A 22,123-nucleotide genomic window follows, 5' to 3' on the forward strand; every position below is an offset into this window, starting at 1 on the left:
ATTTATGATGAGTATGATGATTGCCATGTGGAGTCTATTAGTTGTGATGCCATGTTACATAGGATTTCTTGTGCTAATTCTCTCGGTCACATCATGTTTGCCAATCCGCTTGACTTGTCATATGCTATGCATGAGATCAATCATATGTCATATTTGCAATCTCTTCATAGTGACTATGCATATGCTATTAAAATGAACCCAATTTGCACATATGACATAGATGACAAGCCCATGGTTATCGGCATTTGTTTTTCTTGTGATGATATTGATATGCTCCCTTTGCATTCTTTATCTCATATGCCATGCCATGACCACCTAGCTTCGGATATGCATTGTTTTGGGTATTACCCATTTTCTCCATATGATGTTTCCAATATTGCACATGAGGAGACCCCCATAGTTTCCTCATACATTTTAGGAAATTTTGATCACTCCCATCCATTGCATGATCCTTATACTTGTATGCTCAATTTGCATCCCCATCATGTTATACACAATAACTATTCTTTCATGATGGATGACATGTTCTTATACCATGCATTAAATTTCTTTGAGTGATGCTTATCTTGTGCTAACTCTCACGTGCACATACACATCATGATGGATGATGTGTACATTTACCACACACACAATTTCTTTGGTTTGTGTTTCTTTTGTGTAGGTACCCATGAATACTTGTCAACCTCGCAATCCCACGAGTTGACAAAACGATCTCTAGAGAGCAATGATGACTTGGGATCCCATAGATTGTTTTTCCCACCGCTCTCTTGGCGCAAAGACTTCGCGCATTTCTTCTACATGACCATCACTTGGCTATGGCTTATTGTCCATTACATATTCTATGCCCATCTTTCCATGTTCATTTTGCATGCTATGCTCATTACTATGCTTTTGCCACGCATTCGTGACTCATGCTTTGCATTACACATGATGATAGATTCTCATACTTGTATGTGTATTTGCAAGCTTGGCGGAGATATTGCTTGTTATTGCCATGTTTGCTCTGTGCCCCATGCATATGATGATACTTTCATTTTGCTTTGTGTTCGTACTTGCGATATGTCATGTGCATTGTCTATGTCTATTATTTGCTCACATGACATGATTGCCATGATTTCCTCTAGTATGTTGCATCTTCGCACTACTAGCTTGCACGACTTGATTACTATGCTTGACTTGATTGCCTCACACATGATGAACAATTGCTCTTTCTATTGTGTTGAGTGCCACACGATATTCACTACACCCAATGCACATTATGATTGAATTGTCTTGCACTTGACACATGTGTTTAGACACTTCATTTTATTTGGTGTTGTGAATGATTCCTATGCCTACCATAGACCTTTCATTGAGAAATTTGTGAATGCTAGCTATGAACTTGAGGTAGATGCTTCTTCTCTTGTCACACATATTTGCATCACTACCTCACATTCACATGCTTGAACCCATGATTTATTTGCTTGTGCTCGATTGATATGCGTACATGCCATGTCACAATCCTTTGTCACACCATATGCTTTGCATGATGACGATACTTGTTTGGTGAATAAACTCTTGAATGCTTGGTTTTGCACTAGCGCTAACCACATTTGTTTTTCCAAGTGTTCGTTGTCCTTAATCCTTTTGAAGGAATCAAAGACGGTGCAACATTGAAGAGTGCCCATTTCAAGCTTCAAGATGACAAGAACTTGGTGAATGTCCACTTCTACACGTCGAAGCCATCTCTTTCCCATGGTGATTTGGTTTTTGATCCGAGGTCGGATCTTTCCCAAGGGAGGGGAGATGATGCGGAGCATCCTACAGACATCACCATGTCAAGAGTCCGTTTGTCAAGTGACACGTTCGACATCCACTTCACATACACAAAGGTGAATCATCTCCTTTACGCGTGTTCACTTAACCCCTTGGAGGATGGTATACTACTTGACACTCCACTTATGTGCATGCATAGGTATTGTCGGAACACTATGGACGACGAGGAGGAGTGCAAGCGCCAAGGAACAACTACACCATCCGCGAGGGAAGCGTGGAAGCGAAGACGGAAGAAGATGGAGCTGCGGAGTCTACAACGGCCGGACGTCCGACGTGCCACCGGATGTCCGACACTCTACAGCGGTCGGACGACCGGCGTCCACCGGACGTCCGACACTCCCTCGACCAGCCACAGACCGAGCCCAGCGACCGGACGACCGACGCCGACCGGACGTCCGACGCCACCTGTCCCGAGAAGAATCAGCGGACGTTCGACGCGCGCCGGACGTCCGGACCATCCTGAGCCACCGGATGTCCGATCCCCAGCGGATGTCCGCTACCTGCCTGTGTGCAGCCGCGGGCCTTTGGCCATGTACCCCTTCACTTCACCCCACATTTGCACTAAGACTATAAATAGACCTCCCCCTCCTCCTTTCTAAGGTTAGCGTTGTGTTAGCTCATTTGTGAGATAGATCTTCGCTCATGCATATCGGATCTACTCCTTGAGAGAGACCGCGGCCCCTCTTAGGAGAAGATCCACCTTGGATTCAAAACCCCTTTAAGTGAAGACCCCCTTGTGGATTCAAGACCTCCTCACGAAGAAGAACCGGCTACCCTTTGTATCGTCCCTTGTTGGATTTGGATCGTGTATCTCTTTGTGTTTTGAGGATCTAGCATATGTGTGACCATATCTTGTTGGTTTGAGTGTTCTCTTGTGTCCCCCTCGTGATTTTCCCCTTGTTTCCTTCCTCGTGTTCTTCGCGTTCTTCGCGGGATCCGCTCCTTTCGTGAAAGATTGGGCCACTAGGGTTCTACCGTACATCATCTTGGTATTATGAGCCATGTTGATCACGATTTCGGAGCCTCCCCCACCGTCTTCTAGCCTTCTTTTGCTTGATTTCGTCCTAAATTCAAAAATCCCCATCAAAAATAGCCCCAATTTTTTTTTGTAATTTGTTGGTTTGATGATGTTTTGTTGATTTTGATCCATGGATTTGCTTGGTTTCAAGTGGATCTAGCATCTCCCCAAGTTTCCCCATCTTTCATCCATGAAATCTCATCAATTTTGACCCCAAAATCCCCAAATTCCGCCCAAAATCGCGTCCCGAATCTCGGATCTCGAGTTGACCCCGATACACCAGACGACCGGCCCTTTACCGGACGTCCGGAGCCGCAGGAACCACCGGACATCCGACCTTACCGGACGACTGGGACCCCGTAACCCAAGCAGAATCAGCGGATTTCCGACCCGACCGGACGTCCGGCCACCGGACGACCGTTTTTTCCGGACGTCCGCTACCTGTAGATATCAACTTCGCTCAAATTTTGTTTCGGCCATAACTAATTCATCCGGAGTCCGATTTTAACGTTCTTTAGCTCGTTGAAAAGCTATTGACATCCTCCTTCCCACAAAAATACCACCAACATCTTTTGACTACATCAATTTTGACAATTTTGGCATCTTTGTCTAGGACTTCCATAATATCATCCGCTACACCACCACCGACTTCCGCAACCTAACCAATTTTATTCCCCATCGTATTAGTGGTTGCTTGAGGAGTGATTTGAGTCTCCTAAGGTGTCTAGGATAATTAGGGACGGTTGCTTCTTCATCAACCACCACCACCACTTTCGCAAAGGCTTGACCACTATACACTTCCGCCACGTCAACTTAACCCAATTTTGTTAGTGTTGTGAGTTGTGTCTCCTAAGGTGTTTCGGCTACTTAGGGACCGTGCTTCCAACTCCGACACCGTGTATAGTACACCACCTTACCCTCCACCTCTGCATTGCATACTCCACAACCCATCATTGCATTTCCGCAATCCCTTTGAGCTTCCGCAACCACCACCGCATCCCGCTACCACCATTTTGGCATTTGACGTTTGAGATTTTGAGTTCGCGGTTTTTCCATTTCCTAAGGTGTTTCGGCTACTTAGGGACGAGTCTCCATCATCTTGGTATCTCCATCAAGATCACCGCCACTCATCATCACCACGGACGGTAACCTCCATATCATCTTGGTATCGTGGTACCCCTCCATTGTATATTCCCTTGCCATTGCATTGATAACCCCTAGCCCATTTTGCGTTACTTGCCTATCGAGACTAGCCATTTGAGTATTGCCGGCAACATTACTTGTGCACATTAGTGATCTACACCATACATTGCATACATACCATATCATATTGGTATCATATCATCCCTTGTGCCTCAAGTTTGTTCCCGCATATACACAATTACTATCTTGGTTTGTGCATTTCGCAAAGTGGATAAAAAAAGAATAAGCTTTTAAGCAAAAGAGAAAGAGCAAAGAAGCTTGTAAGCAATAGCCATAGCATCCACCACATTGCATAAGATTGTCATATCCGATCATCTTGGATCAAACACCGGGAACCATACATACATAGCATACTTGGGATAGAAAGTTTATCCATTTTGCATATCATAAGTTGTGCACAAGTGTCGTATCCGCCTATAGAGCAATCGTGCTAGCGTCTCTCTTAAGTTGTGCAACATGAGCGTTTTCCGTCGATTCCACATTTTGTGCTCATCCTTGGTTGCACGACCCCATTTATCTATCCGTGTGTGTGTTTCCGTGTGCCACATATTGCTATTGGTCTACTTGTTACACTTGCGAATTTGTGAATCTCTTTCAACATTATTGACTCTTGCTAACATTTTACATCAAATTTTTGTGCCACTATCCTCACCGAGCTCCACCATAAGCCTTATTTGTGTAGGTGTGAGAAACCAACAAGAATTAGTACCAATTGTGCTATTTCCTTGTCCACATTGGAGTGATCATTGATCCACTTTCATCTTCGGTCAAGGTACATTTGGTATTCGTTCTTCTCTTTCTCCACTCATATTGGCTCGAATCTTGTGATGGATAGGCAAGGCATTTCATCTCCGGTCTTCCACAACAACGACAGCGTGTACAACTACATCAACAACAAGCTTTCCGCACAAAAGGAGGAGCAAGATGCAAGGATGGAGAAGATTCGTACCTTGTTGATCAACCGTTCTTCCCCTTCATCATCCTCAAGGCGGCGACGTTCAAGTCACAAGTCTTCGGAGTACAAAAATGATGCAAGCGCAAGTCGTCCTCGTCCACATCTCCATGGCGACCACCATCACGTTCGTGATCCACCTCGTCATGAAGGGCAAGTCACCTCCAAGCAACATGTGCACGACGACGATGAACGACATCTACATCGAGCTCAAGCACGACAACGACAACATCATCATGAAGATGCTCGAGATGCGCCTACCTACAAGTCGCAACAAGCCCTACTTCACACCAAGTCCAAACTTCATGACCACAAGAGAAGATCGCGAGACAAGCACCACCAAGACGGAGCTACGGCTACACCAACCACTTTGGCATCTTTGCCAAGCGACTTCAAGGCATCTTCGCCTTCGGATATATGGCATCTTCGCCAACAAGCACCTCAAGACTACGCTCAAGAGAAGCTCCCCAAGCTCAAGTCCGCGACTTCCACGAGCTACTACGACCTCGACATCAACCGCATGATTCCTTTATATGGGACTCAAGAACCCTAGGAGTATCTCGAGTGGGAGCGTTTGATGGACAACTACCTCGAGCTACATCAAGTCCCTCCCGAAGATCAAGTGAAGTGCGCCACAAGGAACTTCCACGACTAGGCGTCCACATGGTGGCTTCACACACCTTCGGAGAGCTACGACATGAGTTGGCCCAAGACGAAGAGAGCTTTGCGGCGAGAGTTTGTGCCTCCAACCTACACGAAACAACTTCAACGCCAATTGGAGAACACCATCCAAGGATCCAAGTCCATCGACGAGTACTTCAAGGAGATGAAGATTGCCCTGCGACGAGCCGGCGTGGACGACCCCATTTCGATGAAGTTCCACTTCATGATGGGATTGCACAATGACATCTCCAAGACGATCTTCCTCGAGAACTACAAGTCCCTCGATGACAACTACATTGGTGCTCTCAAGGCGGAACAAGAACTCATGAAGGCCAAAGTTTCTCCACCCCAAGCTCACTTCACAACGACCAAGCTCCATGAGAATGAGCATGAGGCTAGTACCACCATGATGTCCAAGCCCGACGAGCTCCAAGACGATACTCCCAAGTTCGACGCCATCCCTCTTTGTGGCATTGACGATGCCGAGTCCTCCTTGACTCTTTTTCAAGACGGTGCGGCGACGAGTACGACTACGGAGACCCTCAAGGACCAAGCTTTGAAGGTGAGCAACAAGGTGGCGAGCAAGGATGATGCTTCTATCTTAGGAGGCGAGAGTGATGATGTGCTATCTTCAGCCTTCATCCATGGCGACAACGATGAGATGGTTGAGCATGGGATTTTCCCTTCGACCACGACAACGTTTGATGACTTGAGTGACTTTTGCCACCATATTGAGAGTGAGAGTGACTTCACCACTAGCCCCATATATGATGTGTTGCATCAATTCCCATGTGAGGAGAGCCACAACCCCCACCATTTGAGTGAGATGAGTGACTCCACCATACGTGAGATTGAGTGCACCTATTTTGTGGGAGTGAGTGAACCACCACATAGAGAGAGTGAGATAGTTGATAGGTCATGTGAGGCCACTTTTAACACTAACGACTTGACCTCTACCTCTATTGTGTCTTCTCATTTGGTGCTAGGTCCCTTATATGATGACGCACCGATTCTCGACGACTTCGTCCTACCTTTGGACAAGACGATGGCCATGGTGCAATGTGATGCACCCCCACATGGTTCCATCACAATGATGATCTTGACCACCATTCGGTCTTACCCACCTCACCTACACCACGTGAGTGGAATGACAAAGGTAACATAGGTGAAGGTGATGCTCTTGTCCCACTAGTGGACTATCATGACATTGATTGCTTGCATGATGTTGATCAACCTATTTCCATGCTTCATGCTAGTGTGACTTCCCCATGCGATGATTTACCCATTTATGATGAGTATGATGATTGCCATGTGGAGTCTATTAGTTGTGATGCCATGTTACATAGGATTTCTTGTGCTAATTCTCTCGGTCACATCATGTTTGCCAATCCGCTTGACTTGTCATATGCTATGCATGAGATCAATCATATGTCATATTTGCAATCTCTTCATAGTGACTATGCATATGCTATTAAAATGAACCCAATTTGCACATATGACATAGATGACAAGCCCATGGTTATCGGCATTTGTTTTTCTTGTGATGATATTGATATGCTCCCTTTGCATTCTTTATCTCATATGCCATGCCATGACCACCTAGCTTCGGATATGCATTGTTTTGGGTATTACCCATTTTCTCCATATGATGTTTCCAATATTGCACATGAGGAGACCCCCATAGTTTCCTCATACATTTTAGGAAATTTTGATCACTCCCATCCATTGCATGATCCTTATACTTGTATGCTCAATTTGCATCCCCATCATGTTATACACAATAACTATTCTTTCATGATGGATGACATGTTCTTATACCATGCATTAAATTTCTTTGAGTGATGCTTATCTTGTGCTAACTCTCACGTGCACATACACATCATGATGGATGATGTGTACATTTACCACACACACAATTTCTTTGGTTTGTGTTTCTTTTGTGTAGGTACCCATGAATACTTGTCAACCTCGCAATCCCACGAGTTGACAAAACGATCTCTAGAGAGCAATGATGACTTGGGATCCCATAGATTGTTTTTCCCACCGCTCTCTTGGCGCAAAGACTTCGCGCATTTCTTCTACATGACCATCACTTGGCTATGGCTTATTGTCCATTACATATTCTATGCCCATCTTTCCATGTTCATTTTGCATGCTATGCTCATTACTATGCTTTTGCCACGCATTCGTGACTCATGCTTTGCATTACACATGATGATAGATTCTCATACTTGTATGTGTATTTGCAAGCTTGGCGGAGATATTGCTTGTTATTGCCATGTTTGCTCTGTGCCCCATGCATATGATGATACTTTCATTTTGCTTTGTGTTCGTACTTGCGATATGTCATGTGCATTGTCTATGTCTATTATTTGCTCACATGACATGATTGCCATGATTTCCTCTAGTATGTTGCATCTTCGCACTACTAGCTTGCACGACTTGATTACTATGCTTGACTTGATTGCCTCACACATGATGAACAATTGCTCTTTCTATTGTGTTGAGTGCCACACGATATTCACTACACCCAATGCACATTATGATTGAATTGTCTTGCACTTGACACATGTGTTTAGACACTTCATTTTATTTGGTGTTGTGAATGATTCCTATGCCTACCATAGACCTTTCATTGAGAAATTTGTGAATGCTAGCTATGAACTTGAGGTAGATGCTTCTTCTCTTGTCACACATATTTGCATCACTACCTCACATTCACATGCTTGAACCCATGATTTATTTGCTTGTGCTCGATTGATATGCGTACATGCCATGTCACAATCCTTTGTCACACCATATGCTTTGCATGATGACGATACTTGTTTGGTGAATAAACTCTTGAATGCTTGGTTTTGCACTAGCGCTAACCACATTTGTTTTTCCAAGTGTTCGTTGTCCTTAATCCTTTTGAAGGAATCAAAGACGGTGCAACATTGAAGAGTGCCCATTTCAAGCTTCAAGATGACAAGAACTTGGTGAATGTCCACTTCTACACGTCGAAGCCATCTCTTTCCCATGGTGATTTGGTTTTTGATCCGAGGTCGGATCTTTCCCAAGGGAGGGGAGATGATGCGGAGCATCCTACAGACATCACCATGTCAAGAGTCCGTTTGTCAAGTGACACGTTCGACATCCACTTCACATACACAAAGGTGAATCATCTCCTTTACGCGTGTTCACTTAACCCCTTGGAGGATGGTATACTACTTGACACTCCACTTATGTGCATGCATAGGTATTGTCGGAACACTATGGACGACGAGGAGGAGTGCAAGCGCCAAGGAACAACTACACCATCCGCGAGGGAAGCGTGGAAGCGAAGACGGAAGAAGATGGAGCTGCGGAGTCTACAACGGCCGGACGTCCGACGTGCCACCGGATGTCCGACACTCTACAGCGGTCGGACGACCGGCGTCCACCGGACGTCCGACACTCCCTCGACCAGCCACAGACCGAGCCCAGCGACCGGACGACCGACGCCGACCGGACGTCCGACGCCACCTGTCCCGAGAAGAATCAGCGGACGTTCGACGCGCGCCGGACGTCCGGACCATCCTGAGCCACCGGATGTCCGATCCCCAGCGGATGTCCGCTACCTGCCTGTGTGCAGCCGCGGGCCTTTGGCCATGTACCCCTTCACTTCACCCCCCATTTGCACTAAGACTATAAATAGACCTTTCCCTCCTCCTTTCTAAGGTTAGCGTTGTGTTAGCTCATTTGTGAGATAGAGCTTCGCTCATGCATATCGGATCTACTCCTTGAGAGAGACCGCGGCCCATCTTAGGAGAAGATCCACCTTGGATTCAAAACCCCTTTAAGTGAAGACCCCCTTGTGGATTCAAGACCTCCTCACGGAGAAGAACCGGCTACCCTTTGTATCGTCCCTTGTTGGATTTGGATCGTGTATCTCTTTGTGTTTCGAGGATCTAGCATATGTGTGACAATATCTTGTTGGTTTGAGTGTTCTCTTGTGTCCCCCTTGTGATTTTCCCCTCGTTTCCCTCCTCGTGTTCTTCGCGTTCTTCGCGGGATCCGCTCCTTTCGTGAAAGATCGGGCCACTAGGGTTCTACCCTACATCATCTCTACTACTTAAAAAGAATGTAAGGTTCCCATTTCATCTTTCTTTCCATCACCCCTTTGTCCAACCTTTCATGCATATGATAATCAATCACCTTAGTTTACTTATCTTCTGAACCAATTTCACTTTAATTTACTTACCAAACTTCTAATCAAAATATAAGATAATTCACGTACATAATTTAATGAGTATCTACATAATCGCATTATTATTGACAGGTAAATCACAAATTAACATATTAAAATATTTATATCCCGTCGCAATGCACGGGCATTGTTCTAATTGAGACAAACATGACCAGTGATAAAGAGACCTGTGATGATTGAGATAAACATGACCAGTGATAAAGAGACCTGTGATGACAATCCATGAACATGGACATGAGTGTATGACGGCCCAGTAGGTCGGCCTACAAAAAGCCCATAAAGTATAGGGAGTGTGTGATCCGATGTGGCGCTGCTCATGCGGAATCATTCGGCGTCTGGCTAACCCGGCAAGCCCTATCAACAGCTCGAGGCCCGGAACCCTCACCTCCGCCTCCTCTCCCAGCGATGGCTTCCGCCGCCATGGCCGCCTCTTCCAGAGCCTTGTTCCGTCCGCATCGCCTCCTCCTCCTCCCTGACCCTCGCCGCCGCCGCCACCTCTCCGCCAGTGCTTTGGCTTCAGCAAACGCCACAGCCACGACCGTCCGGCGCGGAGTAGTGGACGTTCTCCGGGAGCGCGGGCTCGTGGAGGCTACCACCTCCGAGGCGCTCGGTTCTTCCTCGGCAGCTTCAGGGGAGCAGCAGAAGCTCAAGGTTTACTGCGGCTTCGACCCCACGGCCGAGAGCCTGCATCTCGGCAACCTCCTCGGCCTTGTCGCGCTCTCCTGGTTCCGTCGTTGCGGCCACACCGCCGTCGCGCTCGTCGGCGGAGCGACCGGCCGCGTAGGAGATCCCTCCGGAAAAAGCGCCGAGCGCCCTGAGCTAGACCTCGCCGCCGTGGTCGCCAACTCTGACGCGATCAAGTCGCTCATCGCTCAGATCCTCACCCGCGCCCCCGAGCCATCTCATCTCGCCCAATCTGGTAAAGAAGCGATTTTGGACAAACATGAAGATGCTCTTGCCAATTCTGACCAGGATTTATCAGAGAAATCGGGCAATGTGGGGGAAAGTATGGGTTCCTTCGTTATCTTGGATAACTACGACTGGTGGAAAGACATCACATTGCTTGATTTCCTCAAGGAGGTGGGCAAGTTCGCGCGTGTCGGGACGATGATTGCCAAGGAGAGTGTGAAGAAGCGACTCAATTCAGAGGATGGTATGAGCTACACTGAGTTCACCTACCAGCTTCTCCAGGGCTATGACTTCCTGTACATGTTCAAGAACATGGGTGTCAATGTGCAGATTGGGGGTAGTGATCAGTGGGGAAACATCACCGCAGGTACCGACTTGATCCGGAAAATTCTCCAGGTTGAGGGAGCGCACGGTCTGACATTCCCACTCTTACTGAAGAGCGATGGAACCAAATTTGGGAAGACAGAAGATGGGGCGATTTGGCTCTCACCAAAGATGCTCTCCCCTTACAAGTTCTACCAGTACTTTTTCTCAGTCCCGGATGTTGATGTCGTAAGGTTTATGAAAATCCTTACATTTTTGAGCTTGGATGAGATTCATGAGTTGGAAGAATCGATGAAGAAACCCGGCTATGTGCCAAACACGGTTCAAAGGAGGCTTGCAGAAGAGGTGACACGCTTCGTCCATGGCCAGGAGGGAGTGGAGGAGGCCTTGAAGGCAACTGAGGCCTTGCGGCCTGGGGCACAGACACAGTTGGACTCACAAACAATTGAGGGAATAGCAGATGATGTACCGTCTTGTTCCTTACCATACGACCAAGTATTGAAGTCTCCCCTGGTTGATCTGGCTGCCTCTACAGGTTTACTTGCAAGCAAGTCAGCGGTTAGGCGGCTTATAAAGCAGGGTGGTCTATACTTGAATAACAAGAAGATCGATAGTGAGGATAAGTTGGTCGAGGAAGGTGATATAGTTGACGGGAAGGTGCTGCTGCTATCTGCCGGAAAGAAGAACAAGATGGTTGTGCGGATATCTTAATTGTTCTGATATGTTTGTGTCTAATTTTTTGCTGGCGAGGAGAAAAAGTAACAGCATGAGCCTTGTACTCAGATTAGCTGCCCGTGAACATACACATTGCTTTACTGGAAATGCTACACCAATAATTTGGTCAGGATATTTGGCTTGCTGATGGCTGCTGTGAGCGGCATTGCCCCTTGTACTGGTCATTTTGCTTTAGTATATCACGCGTTTGCTATTTGTTTGTAAGTTTCCTGACCTTTTGTTCACTCTTCGTCGATCTTCGTAACATTTGAATTTGGATAGTCAGTCGCAGTTTTTATGTCAGCATCTTTGGATGGCGCAGTCCTTGCACATTCAGTATCTCTAAACAATTATTTGGTGACATTACTGAAAGGACTGTTCATTCGGACATGTAAGCATAGGTAGCAAACTAGACTAGACCAAATTATGTGTAAACTAATGTGCGCGTGATATGTGCCCATGTAAGGTGTAGATGCAGGTTGCTGAGACATCATCAATCACTCTGGTTGTTGATACAAATTTCCTAATAGTCTGCTTCTTGCCCTGGAATCATTGGTGCCTTGTTGCCATGGGCTTAAGCGGGGCTCAACCTGTTGAATTCTTAAGTTGCACTAAAGGTACACCTCGATACATACAAATAGATAAAAGTCTTCAGTGTAACCAAAAACCAATGATGTATCGGGTGCGTTAACTTTGAAGGGGTTTTCCATTGTTTTGCGGGATTCTGAAAGCAGATATAGAGTACGATGGAAATACATGCAGGGACTTGGCTGGTTTCAGTTTTCTTGGTGTAAAAGCAAGCAAGAGTTGCAGTGCACGGCTGGGCTTGGATCCCTGCAGAATTTAGTCGAGTGATTTGTACAAAAACTACAAATGAAACCATGTAGTATAAGGCGATTGCGTCAATATGGTTTTGTTTGTGTGTGTGCCTGACCATGACCAGCAGCTGCTGCTGGAAACGGAGATGAGACGGCGGTTGGTCTGATCACTGATGGTTGCTTGTTTCCCGCACCAACACAAGAAGCAACCACCCGACCTGTCCGCCTCCAATCCAAATCCAAAGAAGAAGAAAAAAACACATCAGGGTAGCATTCCTCTTGCCTTGTCTGGGCCGGAGTCCTCTCCACTCCACGCAACGCAGACAGGAGGAGTAGGAGGAGAGGAGAAACCCCTGCGCAAGAAAGAAAGAAAGAAAACCAAAGGCGATCGAGTCCTTGACCAGCACAGAACCAAACCAATCGGAGCTGGGGCGGCTGCCGCTTGCTTTTATTCAACGACCTCGCCTTCTGGTGCGTGCGTGCAAACTCCATCCAACGAGCTCGGACATGGCGAAGCCACGCCGGAGCAGATTCGCTTTCGCCGGGTATATCTTCCTTCGACATCCTTACTCTTTTCTATGTGCCCCGTAGAAATTTGAAGCTGCCGGCCGGCGGTCTTGCTTCGAGCGGGCATGCTGTTGTTCTCTGTCGTCATGGAAGCTGCCTGTTGTTGCCAGGTGCGGATGCTTCGGAGGCCAGGCTCGGGGGAAGGTGGCAGAGGTAAGGAAGGAAGGAATTGTTGTGCCTGTGCCTATGTTTTCCGTTGGAATTAAGCTGGTGATGTCTCAGCTCTGCATGGAGCATTGGAGCTGAGAGATCATTCATGGTTGGAGGTGCCCTGCAGGATGAGTACCCGGTGAAGCTGCATATCTACGATCTCAGTCGGGGGATGGCGCGGCAGCTCTCCACCACGGTGCTCGGCAAGCCTATCGATGCCATCTGGTGAGCATCCTTGAATCATGCAAATCTTTTTCTTCCTCTTGACGACCATCGGGAATAGGACTTTCTTTTCTTTCCCTATATAATACTCCCTCCGTCCCAAAGTAAATGACTCAACTTTGGGACGGAGGGAGTAATTAATAAGCCACATGTATACATGCACGTCTCGCCGTACCAAACTTTGTAACATAAAAGTTTTCTTATATTTGTTGCTTGTAATAACATGTCATTTGTAACATCTTATATTATGGGACGGGGACTAGAAAATTTGTAACATAAAAGTTGCCGCCGCTAATTCACTCGTGGTGTTTAACTTGGTTGGCTACATCAAGACTGAGCTCCATGAAGCCCTTAATTTTGAAAAAATCAAAATTCAAACTTTTCAGTTTCAAAAAATTCTGAAAAGAATACACGTGATACAAGGATGCTATGTACATGTGTGTAAAATTTCAAGATGAAATACCTTGAATTGCGAGCTGCGCACACAAAAACAAAATCATGGAATTTGAGGAGGAACACTGCATATGCTAAAAAGCCTTAGATTCATTTTTTTGTAGCTCTCATTTTAACGTATTTCGACCTGAATTTACACACATGTATATTATGTTTCTAGGTATATGTGTGTCTGTTTGAGTTTTTTGAAACTGAAAAGTTTAAATTTTGATGATTTCAAATTAAGACCTCCATGGAGCTCGGTCTCCATTTGCATTTTCGGTTTTCACCTTGTCAACAAAAGTTTATCTTGAGTCTGCAGGACCTTAGATTCGAATAGAAATTACAGTTGAATTCTGCAAACTCTAGATTTCTGGGCACATCTGTAGTCTTGATTGTCTATTTTACATGCATCTACTCAATGCAGGCTAATAACTCAGTTGTAACATCTGCCGAATTTATATAGATCAACAAAATTTGGTGGCACCATTCTGTTTCTTACCTACTGGACTCCAGTAGATTTCTTACACAATCACGTAAAGGAAATGCCATTGAGCAGATTTTACTCCCCTGGTATATTACCGCAAAACAATTTTTCTTTACCCCAGTGCGTTCCTGCTCCAAAAAATCTGACGAAAATAGAGTAGGAAGGGACCCTGGTGCAGATTGGAATTCCCAGTGCACATCCTACATTTCACAAGATGCATCTCCAGGCTTTTCTGCTCTTCTTATGCAATTGCATGTAGCTGCGGATTATGGATGAAGCGCCCTTTTTACGCGCTAAATATGTATATTCTGCAAACTTGACGACTCCTAATGTTGATGGATAATGGCCCTACCATCACAGGCACACAGGCGTGGTGGTTCATGGCAAAGAGTACTTCTTCGGGGGAGGCGTCCAGCAAGACCGGCCTGGAAGGACGCCATACGGGACTCCTGCCCGAGTAGAGCATTTTGGGGTCACGCATGTCGGCAAGGAGGACTTTGAAGACTTTCTGCACGAGATCAGCCCGCGCTACACACCAGAAACCTACAACCTCCTCAGCAACAACTGCAACCACTTCAGCAATGAGGTGGTCAAGTTCCTCGTTGGCTCCACGGTTCCGAGCTACATCCTCGACCAGCCCAAGGAGGCAATGAAGAGCCCGATTGGCGCGCTGATAAGTAAGATCTCTTCTCCCCACTAGCCTTTTCCCGGTTTAAGAGTTTGAATTTTGGGGCGACGGTCTAGTCTGGTCTAATGGAAACTATTATCTTTGGCTTTCCAGTGCCGATGATTCAGGGGCTGGAGACAACCATGAAAGCCGGAGCTGCTCCACAACAGCCTCCACAATTCGTGCCTGCTCCTGCAGCGGCGGCGCAGACGCAGCCTTCCACGAATAACATTCAGATGCAGTCGAGATCAGTCACCGCCGATGAACCAGGTGCTGACAAGACGGCGGACCATGACAGTGGAATCATACCTGCTCCCAAAGAAGCAGGGGAGGTGCAGCCTTCCGCAAGTAGCACTCAGAATGAAATTGCCACGGATGAGACAGTGAGTAATGACGGGATCATCCCGCCTGTGGTGGTGCTACTCACTCCCAAGGGAGCGGGGCAGACACAGCCCTCCATGAACAACGACCAGATAGAGTCAAGATCAGTCACCGCCAATGAAACTGGCGCTGATGAAATGGTTGACAGTGATGGTGGCATCATCCCGCCTCCGGCAAAACCAGCTGCTCCAGCAGCAGCGACGCAGACAGAGACCTCCATAAATAGCATTGAGCTCCATACAGTGGACGAGGGCACTAGGATGGTCACCCCGCCAGCCGTGCAACCTGCTGCTCCAGCAGCGACGGTGGCCAAGGTGACTCTGCCAGCGGCAGCAGCTTCAGACCCCCTCGGAGAGGCGAAGAGGCGAGCACAGGAGGAGCTAAAGCAGGAGTTTGTGGCCATCATGGCGACAGGGACTGTGCAGGCTGGTGATGCGGCTGCCCTTGCGATGAGAAGGGTCATGGAGCGGCACGGGCTGCGGCGCACCACAGTTCCCACGCAGCGAGGGTAGAACATGTGTGCCCTTTGTATGCTGAACCGCATGCGCAAGATGTAATCATTGGTTACATCCATCATATACATTTATCTGGTTATTACTGTGCTCAGTTGTGGATGGATAGGGGATCACCTATGACCTATCCGAGGTTTTCAGATTGTGCTTGCTGCAATAGTTTTTGGCCTAAGAGTAGCCTTTCCTCAACTAAGAATTACGCACCTATAGGAAACTTACAACAGGCAAGTGGCACTAATTTTCCTAGATTCAGTCCTTGGGAATCACTAGATCAGAAGAAAAATCAATGCAGTAGTCGATGAACACCAACATGATCAGACACTACTAGTAGAACCAACCACAGCAAGGCAATATTACTACCATATATGTAGTACTCCAACCGTATGGTATCACTGAGAACATAGCTGTACAGATCTCAAGCTCATCCAACCTATATCGTCAGCATAAGCTCTAACTAATGAGACTCCGGATGATCGGCAGGGATTTAGCTACACTTACATACATGTACGCCTTCCCCGCGGCCTCCTCACCGTGTCGTCGCCCACGCGGCGAGCTGCGAGGGGTTCACCACCCCGGGAACGCAGGCGCCGCCCACCTGCACCAGCGCTGCCACGGCCTCGTAGCGCGCGGCCTGCCCCCGGCCCTGACTCGCCTCGGAACCCGTGTCCGGCCCGCCGGGCGCACGCCTTTCACCCAGGACCGTGCCGCACGCAAGGAATTCGTGAGCGAGGTACCCGGCCAGGAGCCTGTTGCCGCCGCCAGCGGCGGCGGCCGGGTCAGGTAGGCCCGCCGCGGCGCCGGCGTCCCTGCATCTCCGCTTCCTCCCGGACCCGGACCCAGGTGGGGCCTCCCTGTCCGCCATCTCGATGGGGTGTTTGACTTTTTTTCCTTTTTTTTTAGGATGATGGGGTGTGTGACAGGAAGCCGTTCTGTGAGGACGGGCAGCGGAAGGAGGGGAAAGTATCGGGTGTTCAGTGTTCACAGAACACAGATCCTCCAATGTCACAAAAACACTTTTAGATGTTTCAAGAAATTCCGGAAAAAAAATCTGATGTTCATAAGGAATGTGAGTACAGCCTCTAAAAATTTCAAGTCCAAACTTAAAATGCACATTGAGAAATAAAAAAACAATCCAAATGTGAATAGTGTTAATGTTGCTTTGTCTTATAACACCAAATTTAAGGTGGATAGCTCGTGCTGGCCCTGCTGGCCAAACAGGCATGGCGTCTCCTTGATAATCCTGACTCCTTGTGTGTCACTATTCTAAGGGCCAAGTACTACCCTGATGGCGATCTGCTGAATTCCAAGCCAAATCATGATGCTTCTTTCACCTGGCGAAGCATTATGGCAGGCATTACTACTCTGAAACATGGCTATATTTGGCGAGTGGAAAATGGACATAACATCAATATTTGGAAAGATGCATGGATCCTAAATTGTGCCACTAGGAAAATTGTGACTCCTAGGGGGGGACAATTGTTATCAAGAGTGGTTGATCTGATTGACCCTGTTTCCAATAATTGGGATGAGGATCTGATTAGACAAACTATGTGGCCCATTGACGCTCAACGGATTCTTTCAATCCCACTTTCGCAACATAACATGTCAGATTTCATTGCTTGGAGTTATACAAAAAATGGTATGTTCTCGGTACGGTCTGCTTATTCCGTGGAGTGGAATGATCAGTATGGGAGTAAACTAAAACACTCTAATGGGATGGGGCGAACCACACCTAACCCTATTTGGTGTCAGATATGGAAGTTATCTTGTCCGGCAAAAGTCAAAATTTTTATATGGCGTACGTTACATGGCACCCTCCCATGCCGGGCAACACTTGCTAATAGACACATGAAGGTCTCGCCCCTTTGTCCTACTTGCTCTCAGGGTGTAGAAGACACGAAGCACATGCTTTTCCTATGTACTAAAGCAAAGGAGGTTTGGAAGAGACTAGGATTAGATGAGATTATTGATAGAGCTTGTGAGGTTGATCGTGCTGGAGAAGCGATACTGGAATACCTTTTAGTTCTCCCAGATCAAGATTTGCGTATTATGGGGTACCAAAATGTACGAGAAATGATAGCTATTTCAGCTTGGTATCTATGATGGGAGAGACGAAAATTAGTGCACAAGGAAACAACTCAGAATGCAACTCAGATATCAATGGGGATCATAGCCCTCACATCCAATTTTGTAAATGCATCATCTTCAAAGGTGTCCATGAAAAAGGGGGGTTGGCATTGTCCCCCTAGGGGTTTCGTGAAACTCAATGTTGACGCCTCTTTTGACCAGGACATGTTGAAGGGTACGATGGGGGGTTTTGCGAGACGACAAAGGTAGGTTTATTGCAGGAGGAAATGGAAAGATTGACCATTGCGCGGATGTTCTGATGGGAGAAGTTTTAGCCCTCAAATTTGGACTAACACTAGCGCAAAGGGCGGGGTGCAATCGCCTAATCATCAACTCAGATAATCTAGAGGTGATTGAGACCATGCAGGACGGAGGACAGTCAACGGGTGCGGCGGCGGCAATTTTCGATGACTGCTTCCACTACGCATGTGATTTCATCATGACTAGATTCGAACATTGTAATAGAGAGGCAAATAGAGTAGCACATGAACTTGCTAGATTACCTAGATTTTCTTCAACTTTGGATTGGTTCGAGGAACCTATCAATGAAATTGTACTCATCCTCACAAACGATGTATTGGTTATTTCTAATGAATAAAGTTTCGTTTTATTTCAAAAAAAGGTGGATAGCTCGTGTTCCCACAGGTGGCCTTATAACACCAAAAGGTAAATGTCGATTCCGTGGGTTTCAGAGCTTCTGGACCATAATGGCAATGTGGGATGATGTTAAACTGCAGCAGTTCTCTCTCCCAATGGATTTCATGGGAATAAAAAAGATCCGGCCATCTCCAAGATTTGGCTCTAACTTCCTTGGGTGGGCGCCTGAAAAAACTAGACAATTTTCGGTCAAAAGCGCTTATAAGCTGGCTTATAATGAACTTCATGATGCATCGATTAGCTCTTCCAATACCAACATTCAAGGGGGCGGGACATATGGAAAGCTATCTGGTCTACCCAGCCCCCCCCCCAAAGGTCCTTTCTTTTGGTTGGGGACTAGCTACTAACACTGACGGCCTGGAGTAACAAGATGGAAAGAAATATGGCTATGAGTGCGACATGTCTGATTTGTGGTTTTGGAGATGGGGGACACTTTCCATGTATTCTGCTCCTGTCCAATGCTAGGAAACGTTGGAATGCATTGCTATTGGATTGGTCTTTGCCAGCGTTAACATGCATTAGTGCGACTGGGGATGGTTGATTCTCAGGGTTCTTTTGCAATCTGGAAGAAGTAATGCGTGCACAAGTGCTACTGCTGTTCTAGAGGATGTGGTATGTCGGAAATGAGATTGTGCATTCAAAACAGCTCCGCTAGATGACGTGTCAAAAAGGTTTTTATGTAGCTACCGTACACTATACTCCATTAGCACATACCCAAATTTTGAACATGTTAAAGGAAAAGCAGCCACCACTTTGTGCTTTCAACATGTTGATTCAATACACAATAAAAGGCTGCAACCTGATGTGATGTGGTCGCGCCTTGTGTACGGCCAAAATAAATTGAATGTTGATGGTTCTTTCCTCAACAATGAAGCAGGAGCAGGCATGGTTCTCAGAGACCATGAGGGGTCAATTATACTCAGTGTGTGCAAGCAATTATTTTTTTTGTAATGATGGCCTAGAATCTGAACGTCTAGCCATTCAGGGAGGTATATCTCTTGCACTGCAGTGCTGTTCCCATCTACTGGATATTGAAAGCGATTGCCTTGAGGCAGTCATGATGATCAAGAGTAGAGAAGGCAACAAATTGAATACGCTTTTTTGGTTGAGGATATCAAAAGAAGCATGGAGGAACGAGATTCTTGTATTACTCATATTCGTCATCGCCAAAATAAATCTAGTCATTTCATGGCAAATTTTGGGAGATCCGAACGCCGCACTGTTTGTTTGGCTTGGATCAGCCCCCTGGCACTTTAGAAATTTTTGAACTTGATTGTAAACTTTTGAGTTTTTGGAGTAATACAGGAATTTATTTGCAAAAAATGTTGTTTTGTCTTTTTTACACTATTCATGCTAGATTTCACTTTTTTTTTCAATGTGCGTTTTGAGTTTGGACTTGAATTTTTCGAAATATCTAAAAATGTTTTTTGACATTGGAGCACTGGGAGTACCCCATGGCTGGGGAACCCTCTACTTTCCGGGGCCTAGTTTGATTTGCGGCGAAACTAGAGCAAGACCTATAGAAAAAATCTACTCCTTCAAAGAAAAAGATCTGCAAACTATCAATTCATTTCCAACAACCGCTTGGAGAGGGAAAGGGGGGTTTGCACAAAAGAGATTGCCGAGGGATTTCATGAGAAATATATTTTTACTCCCATTTTCTTGTTTGGCATACGATGAGAATTAGTGTGGGATTAAATTTTGCCTATTGTATCCCATGAGAAGAAAACAGTGCGAATTGGCTTCCTCAACTTCCATTTCTCTGCCCACTTAATCAATCAACGGATTTTAATCTCCTCACCCCTCAACTTCCATCTCGTCTCTAATTCGCATGAACCAAACACATTGTGTTTAGAAAAATGGAGCAAAAGAAAAGTTGAGTTTTTTTCTGATCCTGCTCCAGACTGTTAACGAGTTGTTGATCCGGCTACTTTGGGACGAGGTGCTTTTGAGATACATTTTCTCTATAGTTGATGTGGGCAGAATACTTCAGATCCAAACTGCAATGCTCACCTCAAACTGGACACCGTCCGCGGATTGGTGGGGCCAGTCTGTGAAACTAATGTGAGAGCCAGCAATTCAAAGCTATCCCCTAAATGTTCGTCAGTACGGTTAATTTGAAATTCAAATCCATAAGCGCTTGCTCACATCAGTGCTCGATCAAAACAAAAACGGGCTAGTATGCATCATGCCCGATCATAAGAAAAACACCAGTCCGATAGTCCATGCAAAAAAAAAATCTACCATGTCGAACTAGTAATCTGAGCTTCCATGCTCAATCTACCATCACCGCCGTCCCGGTCGCCTCCTTCTCCGCCGCTTCCTTGCCGATGTCGGGGTTAAATCCGGCTGATCTCGGGTAGGGGGGTCCGACCTGGTGATCTTGGCTAGATGGTAACAGGATGAACAAGAGACACGATGTTTACCCAGGTTCAACCCTCTCGAAGAGGTAAATGTTGGGGAATGTAGTATTTCCAAAATTTCCTACGATCACACAAGATCTATTTAGAAGAAGCATAGCAACGAGCGGGGAGAGTGTGTCCACGTACCCTCGTAGACCGAAAACGGAAGCGTTTAGTAACACGGTTGATGTAGTCGAACGTCTTCGCGATCCAACCGATCCAAGCACCGAACGTATGGCACCTCCACGTTCAGCACACGTTCAGCTCGATGACGTCCCTCTATCTCTTGATCCAGTTGAGGACGAGGGAGAGTTCCATCAGCACGACGGAGTGGCGATGGTGATGATGAAGTTACCGGTGCAGGGCGTCGCCTAAGCACTACGACGATATGACCGAGGTGTGTAATTGTAGAGGGGGCACCACACATGGCTAAAAGATCAACTTGTGTGTTCTAGGGTGCCCCCCTCCCCACGTATATAAAGGAGGGAGGAGGGGAGGGCCGGCCGATCCATAGGGCACGCCCAAGAGGGGAGTCCTACTAGGACTAGGAGTCCTAGTAGGATTCCACCAAAAGGGAGAGAGGGGGAAGGAAGGAGAGGGAAAGGGAGTAGGAAAGGGGGGTGCCGCCCCCTTCCCTTGTCCAATTCAGACTGCAGGGGGGTGTGGCCTGCCCTGGCTACCCTCCTCTCTCTCCAATAAGGCCCATGGTGGCCCATTAGTTCCCCCGGGGGGTTCCGGTAACCCCTCCGGCACTCCATTTTTATCCGAAACTATCCGGAACACTTCCGGTGTCTGAATAACATGGTCCAATATATCAATCTTTATGTCTCGACCATTTCGAGAATCCTCTTCATGTCCGTGATCTCATCCGAGAC

At 46.7% G+C, this 22,123-nt stretch overlaps 2 protein-coding genes across 4 annotated transcripts; both read left to right on the forward strand.

The window, feature by feature from the left end:
• The first annotated feature begins 6,057 nt into the window (after nt 1-6,057).
• Nucleotides 6,058-12,107, forward strand: LOC119268676 (tyrosine--tRNA ligase, chloroplastic/mitochondrial-like). The gene is made up of 3 exons (XM_037550373.1): nt 6,058-6,712; nt 8,541-8,852; nt 10,400-12,107. The coding sequence occupies exons 1-3, from the start codon at nt 6,058-6,060 to the stop codon at nt 11,821-11,823; spliced, it is 2,391 nt and encodes a 796-aa protein (XP_037406270.1). The 3' UTR covers nt 11,824-12,107.
• A 607-nt stretch (nt 12,108-12,714) lies between these two features.
• LOC119268685 lies at nt 12,715-16,162 on the forward strand. 3 transcript variants are annotated; one of them, XM_037550384.1, is made up of 5 exons: nt 12,715-13,189; nt 13,322-13,364; nt 13,478-13,586; nt 14,863-15,179; nt 15,284-16,162. In XM_037550384.1, the coding sequence occupies exons 1-5, from the start codon at nt 12,818-12,820 to the stop codon at nt 16,060-16,062; spliced, it is 1,620 nt and encodes a 539-aa protein (XP_037406281.1). In that variant the 5' UTR covers nt 12,715-12,817; the 3' UTR covers nt 16,063-16,162. The 3 variants fall into 3 exon arrangements, with proteins under 3 accessions (XP_037406281.1, XP_037406289.1, XP_037406295.1); XM_037550392.1 differs by having other exon boundaries at nt 13,016-13,189; nt 13,489-13,586; XM_037550398.1 differs by having other exon boundaries at nt 13,117-13,189; nt 13,434-13,586.
• The last annotated feature ends 5,961 nt before the right edge of the window (nt 16,163-22,123 follow it).

This window comes from Triticum dicoccoides, chromosome 1A (genome assembly GCF_002162155.2).
Source record: "Triticum dicoccoides isolate Atlit2015 ecotype Zavitan chromosome 1A, WEW_v2.0, whole genome shotgun sequence".
Classification (NCBI taxonomy): Eukaryota; Viridiplantae; Streptophyta; class Magnoliopsida; order Poales; family Poaceae; genus Triticum; species Triticum dicoccoides.

Excerpts from the sequence above, each read along its gene's own strand:
- LOC119268685 (XM_037550384.1), top strand. The coding sequence starts at position 12,818 with ATGGTTGCTTGTTTCCCGCACCAACACAAGAAGCAACCACCCGACCTG. Across the intron at positions 13,587-14,862 it reads AAGCCTATCGATGCCATCTG|GCACACAGGCGTGGTGGTTC; the intron begins GTGAGCATCCTT and ends CTACCATCACAG. Across the intron at positions 15,180-15,283 it reads CCCGATTGGCGCGCTGATAA|TGCCGATGATTCAGGGGCTG; the intron begins GTAAGATCTCTT and ends TTGGCTTTCCAG.
- LOC119268676 (XM_037550373.1), top strand. The coding sequence starts at position 6,058 with ATGATGTCCAAGCCCGACGAGCTCCAAGACGATACTCCCAAGTTCGAC. Across the intron at positions 6,713-8,540 it reads GACGATGGCCATGGTGCAAT|TGTTCGTTGTCCTTAATCCT; the intron begins GTGATGCACCCC and ends TGTTTTTCCAAG. Across the intron at positions 8,853-10,399 it reads ACTTAACCCCTTGGAGGATG|CAAACGCCACAGCCACGACC; the intron begins GTATACTACTTG and ends CTTTGGCTTCAG.